This window comes from Mytilus californianus, unplaced genomic scaffold, assembly GCF_021869535.1.
Source record: "Mytilus californianus isolate M0D057914Y unplaced genomic scaffold, xbMytCali1.0.p SCAF_39, whole genome shotgun sequence".
Classification (NCBI taxonomy): domain Eukaryota; kingdom Metazoa; phylum Mollusca; class Bivalvia; order Mytilida; family Mytilidae; genus Mytilus; species Mytilus californianus.
Genome location: NW_026262689.1, coordinates 536505 through 560701, shown reverse-complemented (window position 1 = coordinate 560701; position 24197 = coordinate 536505). Strand labels below are relative to the sequence as shown.

The following is a 24197-nucleotide window of genomic DNA, read 5'->3' as shown; positions in this document are numbered from 1 at the left end:
ATCAGCTGAAAGTTGACAAATCTATTGATGTTTACAAAAATATAGGTTTTAAACTTTAAAAATATAGTACTATAATTTACGGCATATCACTTTTAATTTGAATCGAAATCGGGGGCCGTTCTCTGATGCTTATCGTACCTTGTCCTTTTAGTTATTTCTAAACAAAATATTTCATAAATTTATAGGATACTTATATAAAAGAGAACTTATAAATAATTTAACAAAAAAACAGCTTGTGTTTATCTGTTTATCTTTTAAAACAAAAAAGTTATGCACATCTGTCGGGAGGAAAAATACGTCCACAAATCCGAATTTTGAGCAAATATCTGAAATTTTGACCTCATTTTACTCAAAAAGTAGCACATTAAGGTATATTTTTTATTACATATTTGATTTATGCAGGTAAAATATAGCCTATATATCTTAAAGGGAAAAATTCTCACCGTCAGAAATAAATTGTTGGATATGTCCTTAAATGCAACGGCAGGGACGTACATGTGAATATTTGTTAGCGAAAAGGCTCTGCTGGGTACATAATTAATACATCACCCGAGACAGAGATGATATAAGAAAATTATTGTTCATGTATGCCGCGTTTCCAATTCCACTTGTTTTAAAATTACCCGATGCCAGTGTGATAAAATCCACTAATATACCAGGCAAAACATATGAATATATAAAATATAATAATATTAAAAAATGATTTGTTTTTCAATAAACTCGGACTTGATCATTAAAAAAGTTTTTTTTTGTTTTCAAATGATCGCATTATACATTTCATTTCTATAAGTACTGATAACTAGAGGCTCTCAAGAGCCTGTGTCGCTCACCTGATTCTACTTTGGTTTTGGAAATCATGTAAAAATAGATTAAAATCATAACAGATACCCTAATAATGAGTGAGGCCAAATTTGGTTTAATATTGGTCCTGTAATTTAATAAAAAATCCTGGTGGCCATCTTGAACAGTAAATCAGCAACAAAGTAGCAACACTTAATCAGCACCTCATAAGAAACATTTATGCCATGTTTTGGTTTCATTCCATTCAGTGCACCTCTAGAAGAAGCATTTGTATGTATTTCCCATAGGGTCTTATGTTAAAGGAAGTCCCCCCATTGGCGGCCATCATGGATGAAGGATCAGCTTCAAAGTAACAAAAATTAGTCAGCACCTCATAAGGAACATTCATGCCATGTTTGGTTCAATCCATTCAGTATGTGGTTCTCTAAAAGAAGACATTTGTATGTATTGTCCATAGGGTCCTATGTTAAACATTGTCCCCATCTGGCAGCCATCATAGATGAAGGATCAGCTTCAAAGTAACAACACTTGGTCAGCACCTCGAAAGGAACATGCATGCCATGTTTGGTTTCATTCCATTCAATGGTTCTCTAAAAGAAAACATTTGTACGTATTTCTCATAGGGTCCTATGTTAAACTAAGTCCTCCGCTGGCGGCCATCTTAGATTATGGATCGGCTTCATAGTAACAACACTTGGTCAGCACCTCATAAGGAACATTCATGCCATGTTTGGTTTCATTCCATTCAGTGGTTCTCTAAAAGAAAACATTTGTATGTATTTCCCATAGGATCCTATGTTAAACTAAGTCCCCCGCTGGCTGCCATCTTGGATGATGGATCGGCTTTAAAGTAACAACACTTGGTCAGCACCTCATAAGGAACATTCTTGCCATGTTTGGTTTCATTCCATTCAGTGGTTCTCTAAAAGAAGACGTTTGTATGTATTTCCCATAGGGTCCCATGTTAAACTAAGTCCCCCGCTGGCGGCCATCTTGGATTATGGATCGGCTTCAAAGTAACAACACTCGGTCAGCACCTCATAAGGAACATTCATGCCATGTTTGGTTTCATTGCATTCAGTGGTTCTCTAAAAGAAAACATTTGTATGTATTTCCCATAGGATCCTATGTTAAACTAAGTCCCCCGCTGGTTGCCATCTTGGATGATGGATCGGCTTCAAAGTAACAACACTTGGTCAGCACCTCATAAGGAACATTCTTGCCATGTTTGGTTTCATTCCATTCAGTGGTTCTCTAAAAGAAGACATTTGTATGTATTTCTCATAGGGTCCTATGTTAAACTAAGTCCCTCACTGGCGGCCATTTTGGATGATGGAACGGCTACAAAGTAACAACACTTGGTCAGCACCTTGTAAGTAACATTCATGCTATGTTTTGTTTCATTCCATTCAGTGGTTCTCTAAAAGAAGTCATTTGTATGCATTTCCCATAGGGTCCTATGTTAAACTAAGTCCCCCGCTGGCGGCCATCTTGGATGATGGATCGGCTACAAAGTAACAACACTTGGTCAACACCTCCTAATGAACATTCATGCTATGTTTTGTTTCATTCCATTCAGTGGTTCTCTAAAAGAAGTCATTTGTATGCCTTTCCCATAGGGTCCTATGTTAAACTATGTCCCTCGCTGGCGGCCATTTTGGATGATGGAATGGCTACAAAGTAACAACACTTGGTCAGCACCTTGTAAGGAACATTCATGCTATGTTTTGTTTCATTCCATTCAGTGGTTCTCTAAAAGAAGTCATTTGTATGCATTTCCCATAGGGTCCTATGTTAAACTAAGTCCCCTGCTGGCAGCCATCTTGGATGATGGATCAACTACAAAGTAACAACACTTGGTCAGCACCTCCTAATGAACATTCATGCTATGTTTTGTTTCATTCCATACAGTGGTTCTCTAAAAGAAGACATTTGTATGCATTTCCCATAGGGTCCTATGTTAAACTAAGTCCCCCGCTGGCTGCCATCTTGGATTATGGATCGGCTTCAAAGTAACAACACTCGGTCAGCACCTCATAAGAAACATTCATGCCATGTTTGGTTTCATTCCATTCAGTGGTTCTCTAAAAGAAGTCATTTGTATGCATTTCCCATAGGGTCCTATGTTAAACTAAGTCCCCCGCTGGCGGCCATCTTGGATGATGGATCGGCTACAAAGTAACAACACTTGGTCAGCACCTCATAAGGAACATTCATGCCATGTTTGGTTTCATTCCATTCAGTGGTTCTCTAGAAGAAGTTCAAAATGTAAAAAGTTTACGCCGACGACGGACGACGACGGACGACGCCGGACGACGCCGGACGACGCCGGACGACGGACGACGCCGGACGACGGACGACGGACGCCAAGTGATGAGAAAAGCTCACTTGGCCCTTCGGGCCAGGTGAGCTAAAAAAGGGCGGAGACTTTAGTGATGATAATTGACTAGATTCGTTAAACACGCCTTCCAACAGTAAGATATACAGTCTAATCAAAATAAATTATACAGCCTATGCTACTTTCGAGTTTTGACCCTTTAATGATATGTTTGAAATAGTACAGCATATGCTACAATTTAAAAATATAGCATAGTCAATGTTTGTGATATAGCATATGCGATAAAAATGCAGCATAACCAGACAAATATATATTGACCCTTTTGGGACGTCAAATATAGCTTATGCTACAAAGCAGCATAAGCTATATTTTATAGCTTATGCACCTCTTTTTACTTTTGACCCTTTCCGTACGCCATAGTTAAAGACGTATTGGTGGCCATATGCTGTGTTTTGCTCTTTGGTCGGATTGTTGTCTCTTTGACACATTTTCTCATTTTCATTCTCAATTTTATTATATTAAGTATCGACTTTAAATAAAACTTAATTGAATCGAATTGAATTGAAACATTGAACGTCTACTAAAACATTTATATGTGTTCACATGTCTCAAGTTCTGACTGTCATTGTCCTATTGAACATTTACATCACATTCATATGTGTTCACATGTCTCCAAGTTCTGACTGGCATTGTCCTATTGAACATTTACACCACATTTATATGTGTTCACATGTCTCCAAGTTCTGACTGCCATTGTCCTATTGAACATTTACATCACATTCATATGTGTTCACATGTCTCCAAGTTCTGACTGGCATTGTCCTATTGAACATTTACACAACATTTATATGTGTTCACATGTCTCCAAGTATGGGTATGGGTTTTGCTCATTGTTGAGGCTGTACGATGACCTTTACATGCATTTTCTTTTCGCTGTAAGTTCTGACGGTCGACGGTCAGTTGACACCTTCATCACATGTGTTATCGCTGTGCCTACTCTCACGTGACTACAAGTTTTCTATAAAACCTTAATTCTTAATCACACACCTATTATCAAGGTTTTAATACTTTCAAATGTTTATCATAGTTTAAAACCAGAATGCATTCGACTCAAATCTTAATTGACTAGGTATGTCTGTTTTTCTACCGAAGGTCGTTGGTTCATTCCGGGAACACCGGCTTCTTCCACCAATAACAAGAGAGCGCACGCTGAATAACATGAACGGTACCAATGTTTCTGCACCAGATGCGCATTTCGACAATCAATGTCTCTTCAGTGATGCTCGAGGTCAAAATATTTGAAAATAAAAAGCTTATTAAAAAGATGAAGAGCTATAAGCCAAAAAGGACAAAAAAGTATAGCCAAAGCCAGGCAGGGAATCAGAGCTTTGCATGAGGGAGATACATTCCTTAATTTTAAATAATTTCAAACATTTTGTAACAGGAAATTTCTATAATGCTAAATCCGTATTTTCATGCCAGTACCGAAGTCCTGGCTACTGGGCTGGTGATACCCTCGGGGACTATCAGTCCACCAGCAGAGGTGAAATGTCTCGCCTGTTTTACTTATCACTAAATTTATGTTGAAAGTCTGTAACATGAAGGTTTTACCACAAGTATCACATAAGCTTAACATTGTCAATGTTCTATGATAATGGATCATAATGAGGTCATGGTCAGATGACCCAGGCAAGATAGACATGTAAACCTCACAATCATTCAATACACCAAATATAGTTGACCTGTTGCTTATAGTATCTGATCGACTGACAAAATTACGAAAATGTATCATTGAATCCTGAAAATGAGGTCAAGGTCAGATAATACCTGCCAGACAGACACATTCACCTTACAATTATTTCATTCCCCAAATATAGCTGACCTATATATTACATCAAGAATTTGAAAAAAAACAGACTGAAACACAAAAAATTAACATTGACCAATGAACAATGAAAATGAGGTCACGGTCAGATGATACTAGATAGAACTACATGTATACCTTACAATCATTGTATACACTAAATATAGTTGACCTATTACTAATAGTACTTGAAAAGCAGACAAAAACTTAAAATTGACCAATGAACCATGAAATTGAAGTCAAGGTCATGTGATACTGGCTAAGAACTACATGTATACCTTACAATCATTCAATACACCAATTATAGTTAACCTGTTGCTTAAAGTACTTGAAAAAACAGACCAAAACACAAAAAACTTAACATTGATCGATGAAGCATGAAAATAAGGTCAATATCAGATGAAACCTGCCAGACTGACATGTACCCATAACAGTCATTCCATACACCACATATAGTTATCCTACTGCTTACAGTATTTGAGAAACGGACCTAATCACGTAACTTTAACCTTGATCACTGATCCATGAAATGAGGTCGAGGTCAGGTGAATCCTGTCTGACGGACATGTAGACGTTGCAAGAAACCCATATACCAAATATAGTTATCCTATTACACATAAGTAAGAAATTCACATTACAAAAAAAACTCTTTTTTTCAAGCAGTCATTGAACCATGAAAATGAGGTCAATGACATTGAACATATGAAAGACAGAAACTTCGTAACATAAGGTATCTGCATACAAGATATGAAGCATCCATGTCTTCTACCTTCTGAAATATAAAGCTTTATTCAAATAGTTTACGCCGCCACCGGATGGTAATACCTATGTTCCGCAAACTTTCGTCGCAGGCGAGACAAAAATGGGCTTCCACAATTAGCTTATAATGATGAACATGATGAAAGTGACGATAAATATCATCAATCAATTAATGCTATAACATATTTAAATACCTGGAAGAACTCCCATACAATTATAATAATAAAAATTATAATAATTATAGTATAAATTCTTTATTTAAAGAGGGTAAACAAAGTAAGTTACAACAAACGAATCTTCCCTGAGGCCCTCACACACACATCACAATACAATCAAAAACATATATTTACACTGGCAAAGTTAATTTACAGTCAAGTAGTTCAATTTATTATTATCAACATGACAAGATATATTACTGTTCAAGAGGTACATGTAATAAAAAATCAAAATAAGAGAAAAAAAAATATACAAATCAAAATTAAAAAAAAATGTAGAAAATAAAAGCTTATCATCCCAATTAATGTTTTAACATAGTTTAATATCCGGATGCACTCTCTCCATTCATGACATTGTCATATCACAATGTTTTAACATAGTTTAATACCCGGATGCACTCTCTCATACATTCATGACATTGTTATATCACAATTATTGTTTCAAAACAGTTTAATCATGTTAATACCCAGATGAACTTAGGAGGGTTGGGAGCCCGCCAAACATATTTCAACCCAACCACATTCTGTATGTGCCTGTCCCAATTCAGGAGCCTGTAATTCAGTGGTTGCCGTTTGTTTTTGTGTACCATACTTGTTTTATGTTCATTATTTTGTACATAAATTAGGCTGTTAGTTTTCTTGTCTGAATTGTTTTATATACATGATATATATGTCATTTCAGGCCTTTTATAACTGACTATGCGGTATGGGTTTTGCTTATTGTTGCAGGACGTATGGTGGCCTATAGTTGTTAATTTCTGTGTCATTTGGTCTCTTGTGTAGAGTTGCCTCTGACATTAGCAATCATACCACATTTTCTTATTTTTATTTTTTTATCTCTCAAACGTTTACGACATTGTCATATCACAAAATTGATGTTTTAAATATAACACAGATTAATACCCGGATTTACTCTCATACATTCATGACATTGTCATATCACAATGTTTTAACATAGTTTAATACCCGGATGCATTCTCTGAGTCTCATACATTCATAACATTATCATATCACAATGTTTTAACATAGTTTAATACCCGGATGCACTCTCTCATACATTAATAACATTGTCATATCACAGTGTTTTAACATAGTTTAATACCAGGATGTACTCTCTCATACATTCATGACATTGTCATATCACAATATTTTAACATAGTTTAATACCCGGATGAACTCTCATATATTCATCATGTTCATGGATATTCATCTGATCCTTAAACAAAGAAATAACATTCATTTGGTAAACAATATGTATATATATACAATTCAACTTTAACCTATGCATTATCAAATATGTATACATGTAAATCACCTGAGTTCTTCTGACGGGTTCAATTCTAAAAATACATCTACTACATACATCACATTTTAAAGACTATAATTAACCAGTATGTGTTCTTATGTATCTGTATGAGTCATTATTTCAAATGTTTGGCCCATGATGATTAAAACATCACAGTATACAGGTATATGTTCTCAGTTCATGTGTCTGTAAGTTTCCATTATTACTAAACCCCCTAATAAATACATCACATAAATTATAAGTTTTAATAATTATTTCCAGCATGTGTTCTCATGTGCCTCTTTAATGCATTTCTTCTGAAAACAACTTGTACAATATCTATTATGTTTGTCACAAGTAAAAAATGTACATGTGTTTTCTGCAAGTCTTAAAATGGTTTTCTTCCAATAAATCATTTGGCACAAAAATTAGATTTGCCTTGATTTGACTACAAGTTCTCATGTGTCTATGTAAATATCACTCACACTGAACCTCAACCCCATATATCTCATTGTGAGCGTTATCTGCTTTATCCTCAGTATGTATTCTCATGTGTCTCTTCAAACTACAAAGCCGACTAAACAGTTTACCACATACATCACAGTCATAAGGTTTATCCCCTGTATGTGTTCTCATGTGAATCTGTAAATTACGAATACCAAGCTGACTTAACCCTTTATCACATACATCACAGTCATGAGTTTATCACCCGTATGTATTCTCATGTGTCTCTTTAAACTACAAAGCTGACTAAACCCTTTACCACATACATCACAGTAATGAGGTTTATTCCCTGTATGTGTTCTCATCATGCTCATGTGAATCTGTAAATTACATGTACCAAGCTGAATAAACCGTTTACCACACAGTCATGAGTTTTACTTCCAGTATGTACATGATGTTTACTCATCATGTGAATCTGCAAATGACTGAACCATTTACCACATACATCACAGTTATGAGGTTTATCGCCTGTATGTATTCTCATGTGTCCCTTTTAACTACCAAGCTGAATAAACTGTTTACCACAACATCACAGTCACGAGGTTTGTCATCTTTGTGTATTATCATGTGTCACTGTAAACTATCATGTAGACTATACCGATCACAGTCACGAGGTTAATCACTTGTATGTCTTCTCATGTGTCTCTGTAAAGCACCATGATGACTAAACCGTTTACCACATACATCACAGTTATATGGTTTATCTCCTGTATGTATTCTCATGTGAATATGTAAACTACTATGCTGAATAAACCTTTTACCACATACATCACAGTCATGAGGTTTATCACCAGTATGTATTTTCATGTGTCTCTGTAAAGAAGCATGCTGACTAAACAGTTTACCACATACATCACAGTCGTGAGGTTTATCACCTGTATGTGTTCTCATGTGTGTCTGTAAACTACTAACCTGTCTAAACCCTCTACCACATACATCACAGTCATGAGGATTATCTCCAGTATGTGTACTCATGTGTGCCTTTAGTTCATCACTGCGAGAAAACTCACTAGCACAAACATCACATTTATAAGGTGTCTCACCAGTATGTCTTCTCATATGTCTCTTCAAGTTATTACTTATAGAAAATTTACTATCACAAACATCACATTTATGAGGTTTTTCACCAACATGTGTTCTCACATGTCTCTTTAAGTGACTACTTTGACTAAATTCTATAGCACAAACGTCACATTTATGAAGTTTTTCACTAGTAGTATGTGTTCTCTCATGTCTCTTTAAGTGATTACTTTGACTAAATTCTCTGGCACAAACATCACATTTATGAAGTGTTTTACCAATCTGTGTGTTTATGTTTCTCTGTAGAGTACCATTGATTGTGACTAAATCCTCTCCTCCCTCATACATCTTATTGATAATGTTTATCTCCAGTACAGTATGTGAGTTCTTGTACGACTCTGTAAGGGAACAAACATTTTTTAGACATAAACCTTTTGATACCTTTCTGCAAAAATCACATAACATATATCTATTTTAACATTCTCTGTAGACTGTATTTATGCATCAGCATGTTTGGGTAATTCTAATTTCATACTATACATATACAACATGTACAAGAAGTATATACTATATATATACATGTGATATACAACATGTACTATTGATTGATTGATTGATTGTTGGTTGCTTAACGTCCAGTGCAAATATTTCATGCATATTCAGGACGAGAACAAGTTCACAATAAATACAATAGGTAGGTTCTGTAATAGATTAAGGGATTAAGGTCGGAGAAATTTAGACTGCCACGGGAAATGAGGGTATATTGGATAGAAATTTAGCCTTGCAACAGGTCACCTACGGACCCCTAAAAGAGTTGTTGCAAGGGTTCTTAACGTGCAAAGAGCGTGCACTCTCTTTACACGAGGCATCGGATTTAACGTCCCCATTCTGACCGGACGTGGCTGCAAATTTGTACATCCCGCACAGCCAAACGGACGCCCCACTTTAGCACGGGTTTTACTGCCGGTCGGAGGAAGACCAATGGTGACCATACTTCTATTCCCCAGTCACCCTTGGGGCACAACATGTACGAGAAGTATATACTATATATATATATACAACATGTACAAGAAGTATATATACTATATATATACAACATGTACAAGAAGTATATATACTATATATATACAACATGTACAAGAAGTATATATGCTGTACTGTCTCATTGATGTATACCTCCAGGGGTGGATCCAGCCATTTATAAAAGGGGGGGGGGGGGGTTCCTAACCCAGGATAAAGGGGGGGGGGGGGTTCCAACTATATGTCCCCATTCAAATGCATTGATAGTAAAAAAAGGGGGGGTTTCAACCCCCGGAACACCCCCCCCTATGGATCCGCCACTGACCTCACATCTTCTTTATTCATAAGGAAAAGAATGTTGGTAAATGTCAACATAATTTACAGGCTCCGTGTTGAAGGCCGTACTTTGACCTATAATTGTTAACTTTTCATACATTGTGACTTGGATGGAGAGTTGTCTCATTGGCACGCATGCCACATCTTCTTTATTTATTAGGAAAAGAATGTTGGTAAATGTCAACATAATTTACAAGCTCTGTGTTGAAGGCCGTACTTTGACCTATAAAATATTAACTTTTCATGCATTGTAACTTGGATGGAGAGTTGTCTCATTGGCACGCATGCCACATCTTCTTATTTATAATAAATAAACTGTTGACACAGAGATATGTCTTGCCTTTCTGCATAAAAAAAATTCAGAAGAGACAATCTGATAGACAGCAACATTGCTTATTAATGTGAAGTTGCTGAATCATGAACATACTGGGGATAGGACCTCAAAATAGTTGTCAAACTGATATGCTTGGATAGATATGCAACTTTTCAGAAAATATCATTGATGTATCACAATTAATTTCTATCAAATTAACTTAAGTAGAAAAATTAACATTGAAAACTGCTAATAAATTCATTTACTTGACCATGATTGACCTAGGTTGCAATCTAACTGTAGGAGGAGTCGTGTGGAATATCTATATACCCATAATAGGGCGTACAAACCAACGACAATGGTAAAACAGTTCCCCCCCCCCCCCCCCCACCAGCTTTCAGTTGAAGGGGCATAAAAAATGTTCTTGGCAACTATGGTTAAACACATCCACATCATTTTGTAACAGTTTTCTATATATGTATTGTATTATAGTTTAAACCTACTTTATTTGCTTCAATATGCAAAAGGGTTTAGAAACAAGTTAATCAAACTTTGTAACTTTTTATATACTGTGACTTAGATGGAGAGTGGTCTCACTGACACTCATACCGCATCTTCTTTTAATATATAAAGTGAAACCTCTTTACCATGTATATACCTGTCTGGAACACGCCAATTATCCCTATGTACATGTATGTAGCAAGATTAGAGAAGTTCAAGGGAAAAATTCAAATGGAATCGATTGATATGCAGCAAAGATTAAAGACATTAAATGTTAAAAAAAATAAGTATATTTTGGGAAATTGTAACATGCTATTTAACATGGCATACGACTATGTGGAACACTCCAGAAATTTTTGACCTGAAAGATCTTTAGATTTTGTATGTACATGTTGTATATGAATTTTTCCAATTTCTTTTAATCAAGTACATGTAGGCCAACCTTAAAAATATGTTTGTTTGCAGTTTCCCAACTGTACCTTCAGACTGAAGGGTCGGTAGGTAGAAAAAATATTTTATTTTATCAGCCAAAAAGTTTAAACATTGTTAAACAAGCAGTTACACAAACCAAGTTTCTTGTTAAGAAAAAAAAAACCTATTTTAAAACAACAAACACCATGAACACTAAATAAACCAACATGAAATGAACAGGCATTATCAGATAAAAAAAAAACTTTTTAACTAAAACTGAAACTTTAATTCAATTTATGACATAAAATATGGTATTATTAAATACTGAAACACTTATAAACAAGGAATGACTAGAACTGTTTTAAAGAAATATATTCACGGACATATATGCTTCTTGACTAGAATGTATTCATGAGTAAGAGTATTTTCATCAGAAAAATGTAGATATTAAAGATTTATAAGACAATGTATTGAAGAGTGTATTTTTAATAAAAAAAAAACAGCCATTGAATCTTCCTCAATTGAAAAAAAGGGCAACTTAAAAAAGACTGTTTTCATATTTCTAACAATATTTAATTATATGCAATAAGATTATATTTTGAAAGATATGTTGATGCCAGGCTTAAATGAAAACCAAAGAAAACTTACTAGCTTGGGGTGAAATCCATAGCACCCCATTAAAGTAAATGGTCTGTACTGAAATGTTTTGACTGCATAAAAAAAATTGGCAGCATAGCTCCTAAGAACATGCTTTAATTCAATTCACACAGTGACAGGCCACAAAGTTTGGGTATATTTGATATATATTGTAAGAAAGAGAATAGTTGCAATGAGTGGGGCAGCCTCCCTTATCCTAAAGGAGCATACTCATTGCAATCGAAGATAGATTTAATATAGAGAGAGTATATTTATTTTTCAAGCTTATCATTCATTTTCTCTTCATCTTTGTGTATTTTGGGTTGCTTCTCATTGATTTGACATGGTCTCTATCCATTTACATTTTAAATGAGCTCTTTCTCCGTACAGGCATGTTTACAGGTATCCATATATTCACGGAGGAGGGGTTTCATCTTGGTCTTCTTCACAACGATTTATATAAAATATATATGACATACTTCAAACTGCTGTCGAATTGTTTAACCACTGAAATTGGTTCCATAAAGTCAGGCTCAAAAGATTCTGTACCCGATTTGTTTGAGACAAAAAGTTGACAAAGATGAGTTATCGTGTCAGTTGTCAATATCCGCTGAATCTTCTTCAATGATATCATCAAAGAAATCATTCCATGTGCCTGAATCTGTATAACATGTATAAACAGTTTACTATTAAACTTTTTTGTTTGTTATTTGTCTTAAAATTGACAGAAGTCGACAGCGTAAAGTACTCCTCCATAACTTCATGGATACCTGTAAACAATTTCCATGTGCTTTATCATTAAACGGTCACATGAACGCTTGACGGGAAGGCAAGAAAAACCGAACTTAAAACGTGTAATCGACCTTGACTTAAATCAATTCAGGAAATGACCTGAATTTCCGGATCTTGGCAATAGAAGTTTTAAAATAATTTCTTAAAATTTGAGACAATAAAATTTTCACAGTCGGGGGGATTTACAAGGGTTGGTCGGTAAACTGCAAACAAACAATATTTTAATTTAAGCCCTAATATGCAGCAAAAGATCAACATTTTTTTTTAAATTTCAGCTTCACAAACTTCTAATGCAATTATGTACGTAAATTATAAATAATGAACTTAAAACATCATTTCTTTGCATATATATATTTCTTATCATGCTTACATGGCTTATAACCATGACAACACATTTTAACAATTTTTTTTATTTTTAAATGTACGATTGTTCTTTGAACATGTTGAAATACATTTTAATCCGTATTGTCACCTAAATGAATATTTTCTTAAAGAATTAATTAAAACAAGGATTTGTATCCTTGATCATTGTTGATTAAAACTATCCTTGATTTTAATATGCTTTTTTTCAGTGTACAAAATAACTATAATCTAGCAGTGCCGTACATTTTGTACCTTTAATTATTTAGATATTGCACAAGGTCATGTTTTCTTTACAATTATTCCAGATAAATGACATTCTTAAACATGTTAAAAAGTAGTTAAGTACTGTAAATTCAGAAATTATTGCGAGGTTTTTATCAAAGTGAATAATTGGACTACTTGAGTATCCCAATAATAATTAAGAACTTGCATTCTGATATCAAAAAGTTATTACATACATCTGAATGTGGCTTTTCCTAAAATTGCAATCTTTAAACTCTCATTTTTTGTTAATTCTTCAAAAATCTCAAAAATAAACATGATAAATGCACGCAATTATTTCTGAATTTACAGACTAACTTTCAGTACATGTACAACTGTAACTGTCATGTGCTTTAATTTGTGTCCTTTGCATTTTTGTTAGTTTTGTGTGTGTAATGACCTGACGGGTAAAGCCCTTTTAAATTGATATTTATACTTGTTCAAATGTTGCAATTGCTGTTACAGCACTGTCCAAGGTTGGGGGAGGTTAGGGAAAGGTTTGGGTGCCTGCAAAATTGTTTAACAATGCGACCATAACTTTCTGCACGTGCCTGTCCAAAGTCAGGAACCTGTGAATTGTTAGTTGTCATTTGCTGCAATATAACATATGTGTTTTTCGTTTATTGTTTTGAACTTAAATCGGGCCATTAGTTTTCCCAATGGCAATTGAACTGTTTAACATTTGTGATTTCATGGCCTATTATAGCTTGCTATGTGGTATGGGTTTTACTCGTTGTTGAAATTCATACGATAAATTTGTCTATAATACATCTTATTCATTTGATAATTAGTTGTCTCATAATTTTGCAATCATAACACAACAGTTCAACATACATGACATACTTAAAGATACATCCATTTCATTTTATGAACTGTCTGCAAACACTCAGACACAATTAATTATGGATTGTACTAAACTTAGACATCAGAATTCAGATTTATTATTGGATAGAAAAGCAGAACAATTATGTGAATTAATATCAAGAAAATTGTGCTATGCACTGCATACTATAAGAGACAGAACCATAAGTATGCAGAAGAAACATTCAAAATAAGTGTATACTGATTGAGTATTAAACTGATTTAACAGAACTAGTCATTTGCTAGTGATAACAATTAAATTACCAATTGCGGACTTGTATATAAACTGTATATATATATTTGTATGATATTCTGGATGGTGGAGGGTCATAAATACTATTGTACTCTACTAAGAGGTTGTCCTGAAGGACGGAGAAAGATTCAGCGGTATTAAGGTAAGTAAAACATGTTATTTACGGTCTCAAAATAGCAATTATAAGTCTGTACAAGTGAATACTAGCTTCTTTAGTTTTCACGTTATAAACATCATTAAGTCTACCCATATATTAGTCACTCCAGTTTGTAAAATATAAGATAAATCATTGTCTTCTCATTAACTTACTTTTTCTTTAAAGGGAGAATATAAGTGGAGGGAAAGAAACCAACGTTATCTTTCTTTGTACATGTCCTCTCCCTTACTTATCTGTAAGTTCAGCCTCTGTCGGGTGCACCATCAAACGGGGTGTTTAGGGATATGATTTGGGTGTAAATCGCCGTTTTATATAGGTGCATTCCATTGTAGCGCTGCTCGTTCAATTATGTCGGTTAAAAGATCATTACAGCTTTTGTTATGTATTTAAATTGTTTATTTACTGTTTATTATTCAAAATACACTCAGACGCAGATTTCCTGCGTAACAGGAGCGACAAATACACATAAATTTACAAATAACATAGAAGCGAAATGAGTAGAATACATAAAATGAAACAGTATAAATATTTTTTTTTACAAAACTAAATGTATAGGCCAACTACATCTATTGACCAGGTCGCAAAAAGTCCGTGCAATCTGTAAAGTTTAAATAACCACATGATAACATGACCACAATAAAATGATAATGGATAGTAACAAAAAGTGTAACATATATAAATATATTCATATGTGATGATTTACAGAGAAAGCAGTAGTTTTTCAACTTTTTGAATAAAAATAGAAAGGTAAGTTAATACATTTAAGTTGCAATATTTCAGCATTCCATAAAGTTTGTTGATATTTGGGTTGAATCTGTAGTAATAAGGAATATATGCATTTCTTACTTCAATAACATCAGCATTGTTACAAAGCGCTATGTTATGATACTCATCTCCAAGACCAGTCTTACAAAGCTTACATTTTCTTTCAATTTCTGGAATTCTATTCCATCTCCCCGTTTCGATAGGAAATTTGATATTGCAAGTGCGAAGTTTGCAAATATAACTTCTACTAAATTTTCTAAGTCTAATTAGATAGGGTTCCATACAGAAGTCAGTCTTAAATTTTGAATAGAACTTCCCCCTTGATGAGCTATCGATATCCGAAAACCATTTTTGTATGAACTGGTCATGGAGACTTTGTTTAACGTTAATTTAAAAAAAAAATCAAATTAACGTTTCCTTGTACATGCCAAATTTCACTGTTACCAGTTTCATCAAAAATAGATTTTACATAATTAATCCACTTAAAAGAATTATTTCCATTTTCAAATAAATTGAACATAAGCTTGTAGAGTTTTCCAGACAGTTTATCAACATTTGTTACAAGATTGTACCAGAAACTAATTATTTTCATCTTGATACTAATTTCGATAGGAAATCGGCCAAGTTCACCATAGACCATGAAATTTGCGGTCGATGACCTAACCCCCAGATTTTTTTTGCAGAACTGTAAATGTATCTTCTCAATATTTATCTTATCTTCATATCCCCAAATTTCGGAGGAATAAGTCAAAATAGGGGCTACCAAAGAATCAAATAGTTTTATCTGTAAATCTAAAGGAATACTAATATTATTAATTCTCTAGTACAGACTGTATAAAGCTTTTTGAGCTTGATCTACTAATTTGTTTCTGGCTTTACAAAAATTACCATTATAATTAAATAACAAGCCAAGATATGTATATGTATCTTGAATCTCAATTTCATCATTACATAGATTAAATTTGAATTTCTTATTACACTGTTACGTTTAGAAAAAAATACAATTTTTGTCTTTGAGACATTGACCTTAAGTTTCCAAGTACTACAATATTGTTCAAATGTATTTAAAGTATTTTATAAATCTTCAGCAGTACTCTGCTATTAGCAGATCTTACTAATTATTTTGTAGCCTTAAAGAAACATATTTCTCTTTTTCACCCTGTGGATCAAACAAAAGAGGGGCGAATAGACAAACAATAGTACACTAAACACAACATAGAAATCTAAAGACTGTGCAACACGAACCCCACCAAAAACTGGGGGTGATCTCAGGTGCTCCGGAAGGGTAAGCAGATCCTGCTCTACATGTGGCACCCGTCGTGTTGCTCATGTTATTACAAACCCGGTGATAAGTAATTCGGTAGGTCACAAGTTAGCCTCTTATTTTATAATTTTCATTATATTTTGTTTTTTCAGAAAATATTGTTTTCGTTTTGATTTGTTTTGGTAAATTTCATTTCGTTTCCTTCCATTCTTATTCCGTTTCGCACTTGTAACAGGTATTCACATTTTAGTCCTTTCCCCCTTTCCTATATTTTAATCAAAAATAAAAAAATTCAAACTTTCAAAAAGCGAAATGATCAAAACTGTACGTTCAGTTTAGTATTTTTAAAGTTTGCTTAAATATCTAAACTATTAAATTTTAAAACAAAGTTTATAATTTTCAAATTTTAAGTATTTGGTGAAATTTCCAAAATTTAAAAAAGAATAAAACATTTGGAATTTTGATATTTTAAAACTGATCGAAAATCAAAAAAATTAAAATTTGAAAACTTTTTGAAAATTTGAATTGATAAACTGTATTAGTATTATTAGTATTTACTCGGCCAAAACAAAGTCTGACCTTAACAATCTCGGCCACCAATTCTTTATATTTACTTGAACACACCAGCGACATCGCGGATCCGTAACTGAAATAAAGTACCAACCTGGATTTTTACTATTCGTAATCACGGTGGGTAAGGTTGTCCTGCGAGAGAACGTTCTGTGCTAGTGACTTGGTCCTGACTGGTGCTGGTGATTTGGTCCTGACTGGTGCTAGCCGGTGATCATTGAAAATATGTAAACAAAGACTAAAATGATGATTTTTATCGTTTTCTCCCATAAAAAATGGAAGGAAACAGTTGAGATGTTTTAATTTTGTTTCTTATGGGTTCATAGGCAAACAATGTAAAATGTGACCCTCTAAACATGCTAAACTGTTTCAGTAAGCGTAACACAAAAGTGCTCATTTTTAGAAAATCTAGAACTGAAAGTATAAAACAAATATGCCCCTGGCGTCCGCTTTCTATACCAAAATCCACACGACAATATTATTTTGTGAAAAACCTGCGCAATTTATTAAAATTGTGCATTTTCTCAGTTTAGACATGATGTCCTGATTCTGTGCTGGTGGGTCTTGTCATTGTACTGGTGGGTCCTGATACGGTGCTGGTGATTTTTGGTAAAAAGTTGGTCCTATTTAAAACAAACGTAACAGAATCAATAAAATTTGGCAGATAATTGTATTTAATCGGATTTGTGACTCCTATTTTTACTTTTGTGCATCCATTTGGCTGTTTAATAAGCGTTTTCAAATAATCGTAACTTATATTACATAAAAGGGCAACTTCTTCCGTCCAATATCACTAATTAGAATAGTTTTATTTAAGATATTAAATGCCCTTAAATTGATGATTTTCTACATAATATGCTAACTAACAATTAAAAGTTGCTTGAGGTAAAGCGACATTTATAACGACAAAAAAAGTTTGACTGGTTTATTTCAATTAAATATACGAGGTTAGATGGTCTAACTACAGTAACTGGTGCCTCTAATTTCTTCCTTAATTTATACACTGTCTCCAATACATTTCGACTGGATAAAAAAACCGACCCAGACTTGCTTATCATACATGACTGATAAAAACTAACTAGAATGGAACAAGATGTGAACAATTGCAAGTCAATGTATGACCTTCAACAACGAGCAAAAACCATAACGAATGCTAGCTATAAAAATGTAAACGATTAAAAAATGAAGACGTTCGGCTTGATTTAAAATACAACTTTGAAAAAAAACCCAAACAAATATGACAGATTGCAACCGTCGACAACCACTGGTTTTGGGCACTCGTGACAGGGCTTAACATGTTTGTTTGCTTCCCACACCCCTCCCCACCTCAACCCAACCAACCCCTCCTCCTTTCCTCCTTTATTGGTACAGTTGAGTAACAACACAACACTTAAAATTGAGAATGGAAATGGGGAATATGTCAAAGAGACAACAACCAGACCAAAGAGCAGACAACTTAGCACACAAAATATTAACATAAAGACACAAATTATTGAACCACGAGTTTATCGAAGCTACTGAAAGCTAGTTCAAATCCGCATTTTCAACTAATAGATAAACCATGTTCAATTAGATTAAAATCTCAATCGGTACTCATCAAACAAATTTCGCAAAACTTAAGTTCACATTTTAATTTTTGGTTTAGCAGAACTTTAAAACTGTGCAGCGAATCTTGTGCTCACAACAGTTAATGTCATAAATATGTATACATCAGACATTACAAAGGGTATGTGGAAGATACTAAGTAGTTTTTATTTTATTGTTACCAATGTATCGAACATTTTAAGTTAAAAAATTCCACAATACTATATTCATTTTGTGTGTCAATTTGTTTAGACATGTCACGGAATAGAAGTTCCTTCATAATATAAGTTCCAAATGGAAAAAATATTCTGGAATATTATTTCCACTGGAATAAATATTACAGTAAATGTTCCCAACGGAATAAATGGTATAGAATATTTGTTCCAACAGGAACAGATATTATGACATTGTTTATAACAAAGTTTCCATTGGAACTTCTGTTAGGCGGAACAAATATACGTTGACAGACAAAACAAAGCTGAAAAAACTTCGAATACAAGAGAGTAATTTTTTTTAAATGAAATTAATATCTGTCGATTTCTAGATCTATGCATAGTATTTATTTCAGATGTTGTTTTTTTTTTTTTGGGGGGGGGGGGGGAGCTGAAAATTGGCAATTATCTTATCGTAAAGAGATAGTCGAGTCCACATTTTACGTTCAAGGCGTGTTTGGGTTGATTGTGTTGTCCTGAAAACGTATAAAATAAAAAAAAAAACTGTTTGATATATCTGGCTTTAGATTCGATCTTTTAAATTTATATTAATGCTACATGTTAACATAATAATACTGAGAATTCACATTATAAAAAAAAATGAAATAAATAGGTGCAGTGAAATACCTTTGTTACGAGTCATTACTACAGAGAAGGTATGTTTATTTGAAACACAAAAATAAAGCTTCGTGCTAATATTACAAATATTTAACTAAAAGAGTATTTCCTACTGATATTGTTTTGTTTCGTCACTCATTTTTCACTCATTTTCATAAAAATTTAGGCATATTTTATTTTTATTCCTGAAATATATTTAAAAATAGAAAAGTAGGACACATCGTTCACTTACTTCCCCTTAATTCTTTATCAAAAATCCTTGACATCAGAATTTACTTTTGAATCTTTAAAATGCATAACTTAAAAAATCTTATTTTTGTGTGTGTTATCTAGATTATCTAGTCTTAATTCTCTGCCCTTCCATGAAATATTTAAAAAAAAATTGTGTTTTATTGAACTTTCGAAAATTCTTCCCGACAACCTTAGTATCAGACAATGATATTATGTTGACAAAATAACGGTCAACCAACTCCTGATGGCGTTCGTAAAATTTATGAAGGGATTACTTCAACTTCACCATTTTGGAACTCTTGGTTTAATAGCTTCCTAGTGAGCAGCAATCCTCTATCAAGGAAATCATGATAGGAAATACAAGCCCAGGAATATCGTATCAATTGGGAGATGTATACTATGCAAGCAGCTGGAATGTTGCTACATAGAATTGGAAAGTTCACAATTGGGAAGCTGAAATCATCTCTTTTGTCGTAGTTTTGTTTTCAACCGGCCCTCATTGTCAATTTCTATATGTAAGTCAAGATATGAGGCAGACTTAACTGTATCTGTAGTATCCTTTATCTCTAGTTCGATGGGATATATTCGTTCAAAATAGTCACCAAATTTTGTATTATTTAGTGAGAGAACATCATCTATATAGCGGACAGTAAAGTTAAAGGATATTGCTAACTTCTTATCTTTCTTCCTAAGAAGTTCCTATATGAAGTCAGCCTCATAATAATAAAGAAACAAGAAGAGTGGCACAATTGGTTCCCATTAACAGTATGTCCACAAAGGTTGGAAGTAAGAGTTGTCGTTCTTTAATAATCACCTATTTAAGTAGCACAAATAATCACTAGACTCACTAAAAGATTTAGTTTATTGTAGTTTTAAATATACAAAACAAATGATCCAGGGACTAATTATGTTTTCAGACACATGTCAGGTGATGACCTTGTACTAAATTTGAGATAATGACATAAAAATCACTTGTTTAAGTATCATACATTGTACCTCAATTTTCTTCAAAAAAATCACTTCTTTAAGTATCATTATTTTAATAACCCCCATGCACTAATTTCATGAATTTCAACACCTCCGAACAGTAAAATTTTGATCGCGAGCAGTAGAATTTTATTACATAATCTGTAAGATGAAACCTTGAATTTTACCGGAAAAATAGTGAAAAAAATCACTTATTTCAAATATCCCCTGACTGCTCACAGAGATTTTAAGTTTTGAATATCAATTTTATTTGTACTACTAGTACGTCCCTAATACGCTTTTGTAGAAACGACCCTGGTTAGTTTTTGATTTTTCTTTAAATATATATAGTATGGGATTAGAATTACCATGATTACCCAAACATACAGATGCATAAATGCAGAGAATGTCAAAATAGATATGTTATGTGTAAATTGCAGAAAGGTATCAAAATATTTATATGTCTAAATGTGTTTGGTTCCTTACAGAGTTGTACAAGAACTTACACACTGGAGATAAACATTATCAAGAAGATGTTAGAGTGAGGAGAGGATTTGGTCACAATCAATGGTACTCTACAGAGACACATAAACACACAGGCTGGTAAAACACATCATAAATGTGATGTCTGTGCTAGAGAATTTAGTCAAAGAGGTCACGTAAAGAGACACTTGAGAACACATACTAGTGAAAAACCTCATGTATGTGATGTTTGTTTTAAAATATTTAATCAAAGTAGTGACTTAAAGGGACATATGAGAACACATACTGGTGAAAAACCTAATAAATGTAATGTTTGTGCTAGTGGATTTTCTCGACGTTATGACCAGCAGAAACATATGAGAACACATACAGAAGATAAACCTCATAGCTGTGATGTATGTGGTAAAGTGTTTAGTCATCATGGTAGTTTACAGATTCACATGAGAACACATATTGGAAATAAACCTCATGACTGTGAAGTATGTGGTAAAGTGTTTAGTCAGCTTGGTAATTTACAGATTCACATGAGAATACATACAGGTGCATGATAAACCTCATGACTGTGATGTATGTGATCAACAGTTTAGTCAACATAGTAGTTTAGAGACACATGAAAACACATACAGGTGATAAACCTTATTACTGTGATGTATGTGATCAACAGTTTAGTCAACATGGTAGTTTAAAGAGAAACACGAGAACACATACAGGTTATAAACCTCATGAATGTGATGTTTGTGGGAAAGGGTTTAGTGATCCTAGTTATTTCAAGAAACATATTAAAATACATGCAGGCAAAACATGTAAACCTCACATTTGAGATGGTAAAGGGTTGAGTCAATTTAGTAGTTTAAAAGGAAGTATGAGCTTACATTCCATGCAATTTACCTGATGACAGCGGTGTATATGGTACAGGGTTTGGTCAGCATTATAATTTACATATTGACATGAGAACACATACATGTTATTAACTTCATGACTGTGGTGTATGTGGTAAAGGGTTTAGCTATATCAGTAATTTAAAGAAACACATGAGAACACATGATTGTGATGTATGTTACATATGGTTTAGTCATCTTCATGATCTTAGTAATTTAAGGAGACACATACAGGTTATAAACATCATGACTGTGATGTATGTGCAATTTTATTTTAGAACATTTGATTACAGTATTCAGCTTTCGTTTACAAAATTCAAAATTTATTTTTAACATTTGATTTTGACATTCAACATTCGTTTTCAACACTCAACAGTCGATTTCAACATTCAACATTCGTTTTCAAATTGAATATTAGTTTAAATAAATGATGTGGAAATAGGTTTAGTCAGCTTTTTTATTGATTTAACATGTTTAAAGAGGAATATGAAAATACATACAGGGAAAACATGTAAACTTCACATTCATGACATTTGTCAGTTTGTGATGTACCAAACAAATATATGCAAATATACACAGGCAAATTACCTTATGACTGTAATGTATGTGGTACAGGGTTTTCTTAGCATTGTAATTTACATATTGACATGAAACATATTAATCTTATGACTGTGGTGTATGTGGTAAAGGGTTTAGTCAGCTTTGTGATTTACAGAGACACATGACAATACATACAGGTGATAAACCTCATGACTGTGATGTATGTGGTAAAGTGTTTAGTCTGCATGGTAATTTACAGATTCACATGACATCACATACAGGTGATAAACCTTATGACTGCGATGTATGTGGCAAAGGATTTAGTCATTTTAGTCATTTACAGAGACATATGAGAACACATACAGGTGATAAACCTCTTGACTGTTATGTGTGTGGTTAAGAGTTTAGTCAGCTTGGTAATTTACAGATTCACATAGGATCACATACAGGTGATAAACCTTGTGACTGTGATGTACGTGGTAAACGGTTTAGTCTGCCTGGTAATTTACAGTTCACATGAGAACACATACAGGTGATAAACCTCATGACTGTAATGTATGTGGTAAAAAGTTTGGTCATCTTAGTAATTTAAAGAGATACATGAAAACACATACAGGTGATAAACTTCATGACTGTGATTTATGTGGTAAAGGGTTTAGTCATCTCGGTCATTTACAGACACACAAGAACACATACAGGTGATAAACCTCATAACTGTGATTTATGTGGTACAGTGTTTAGTCTGCTTGGTAATTAACAGATTCACATGAGAACACATACAGGTGATAAACCTCATGACTGTGATGTATGTGGTAAAAAGTTTAGTCATCCTAGTAATTAATAGATTCACATGAGAACACATACATTGACATACAGCTGATAAACATCATGACTGTAGCGTATGTGGTTAAAAGTTAAGTTATCCTAGTAATTTACAGAAACATATGAGAATACATACAGGAATACTGGACAACTCTGCCCGGAGACAAGTCGGACCTAGTAAAAGTACAATCAGACCGAATAATAAGACAACTTAGATCGTCTATTAAGACAACTTGGACCGTCTATGATGACAGCTTAGACAAAGTATTAAAACAGGATTTAAACTATCTAAACAATGCTAAATGGTTATAAATTATTAAATGTTACATTTTACATGACCATTTCATTTTGGCTTGTTGTGAATTTGCAAAACCTGATAAAAAATTATTGATAATGTGAATTATTGATAATGTATAACATTGTATAATGTGAATACAAATTTCTACCTATCTTTATCAATTAATCTATTATAAATTTTAATTGAAGCAAAAAAAAAGTCTAGGCTGAATTGTTTCAATTTTTAATCATGGTGATTCTATATTTTGAATACAATTGTCATTAACATGATTAATAA

General features: G+C 33.5%; 2 protein-coding genes across 2 annotated transcripts in view; one reads left to right on the top strand and one right to left on the bottom strand.

Moving 5' to 3' along the window:
* The window catches only part of LOC127736871 (zinc finger protein 235-like), a 345877-nt gene that overhangs the window by 242272 nt on the left and 79408 nt on the right, over positions 1-24197 (top strand). The window lies entirely within an intron of this gene.
* LOC127736873 (zinc finger protein 239-like) lies at positions 7458-9178 on the bottom strand. Its single transcript, XM_052247448.1, has one exon. It carries the CDS (start codon positions 9132-9134, stop codon positions 8382-8384), a length of 753 nt encoding a protein of 250 aa, XP_052103408.1. The 5' UTR covers positions 9135-9178; the 3' UTR covers positions 7458-8381.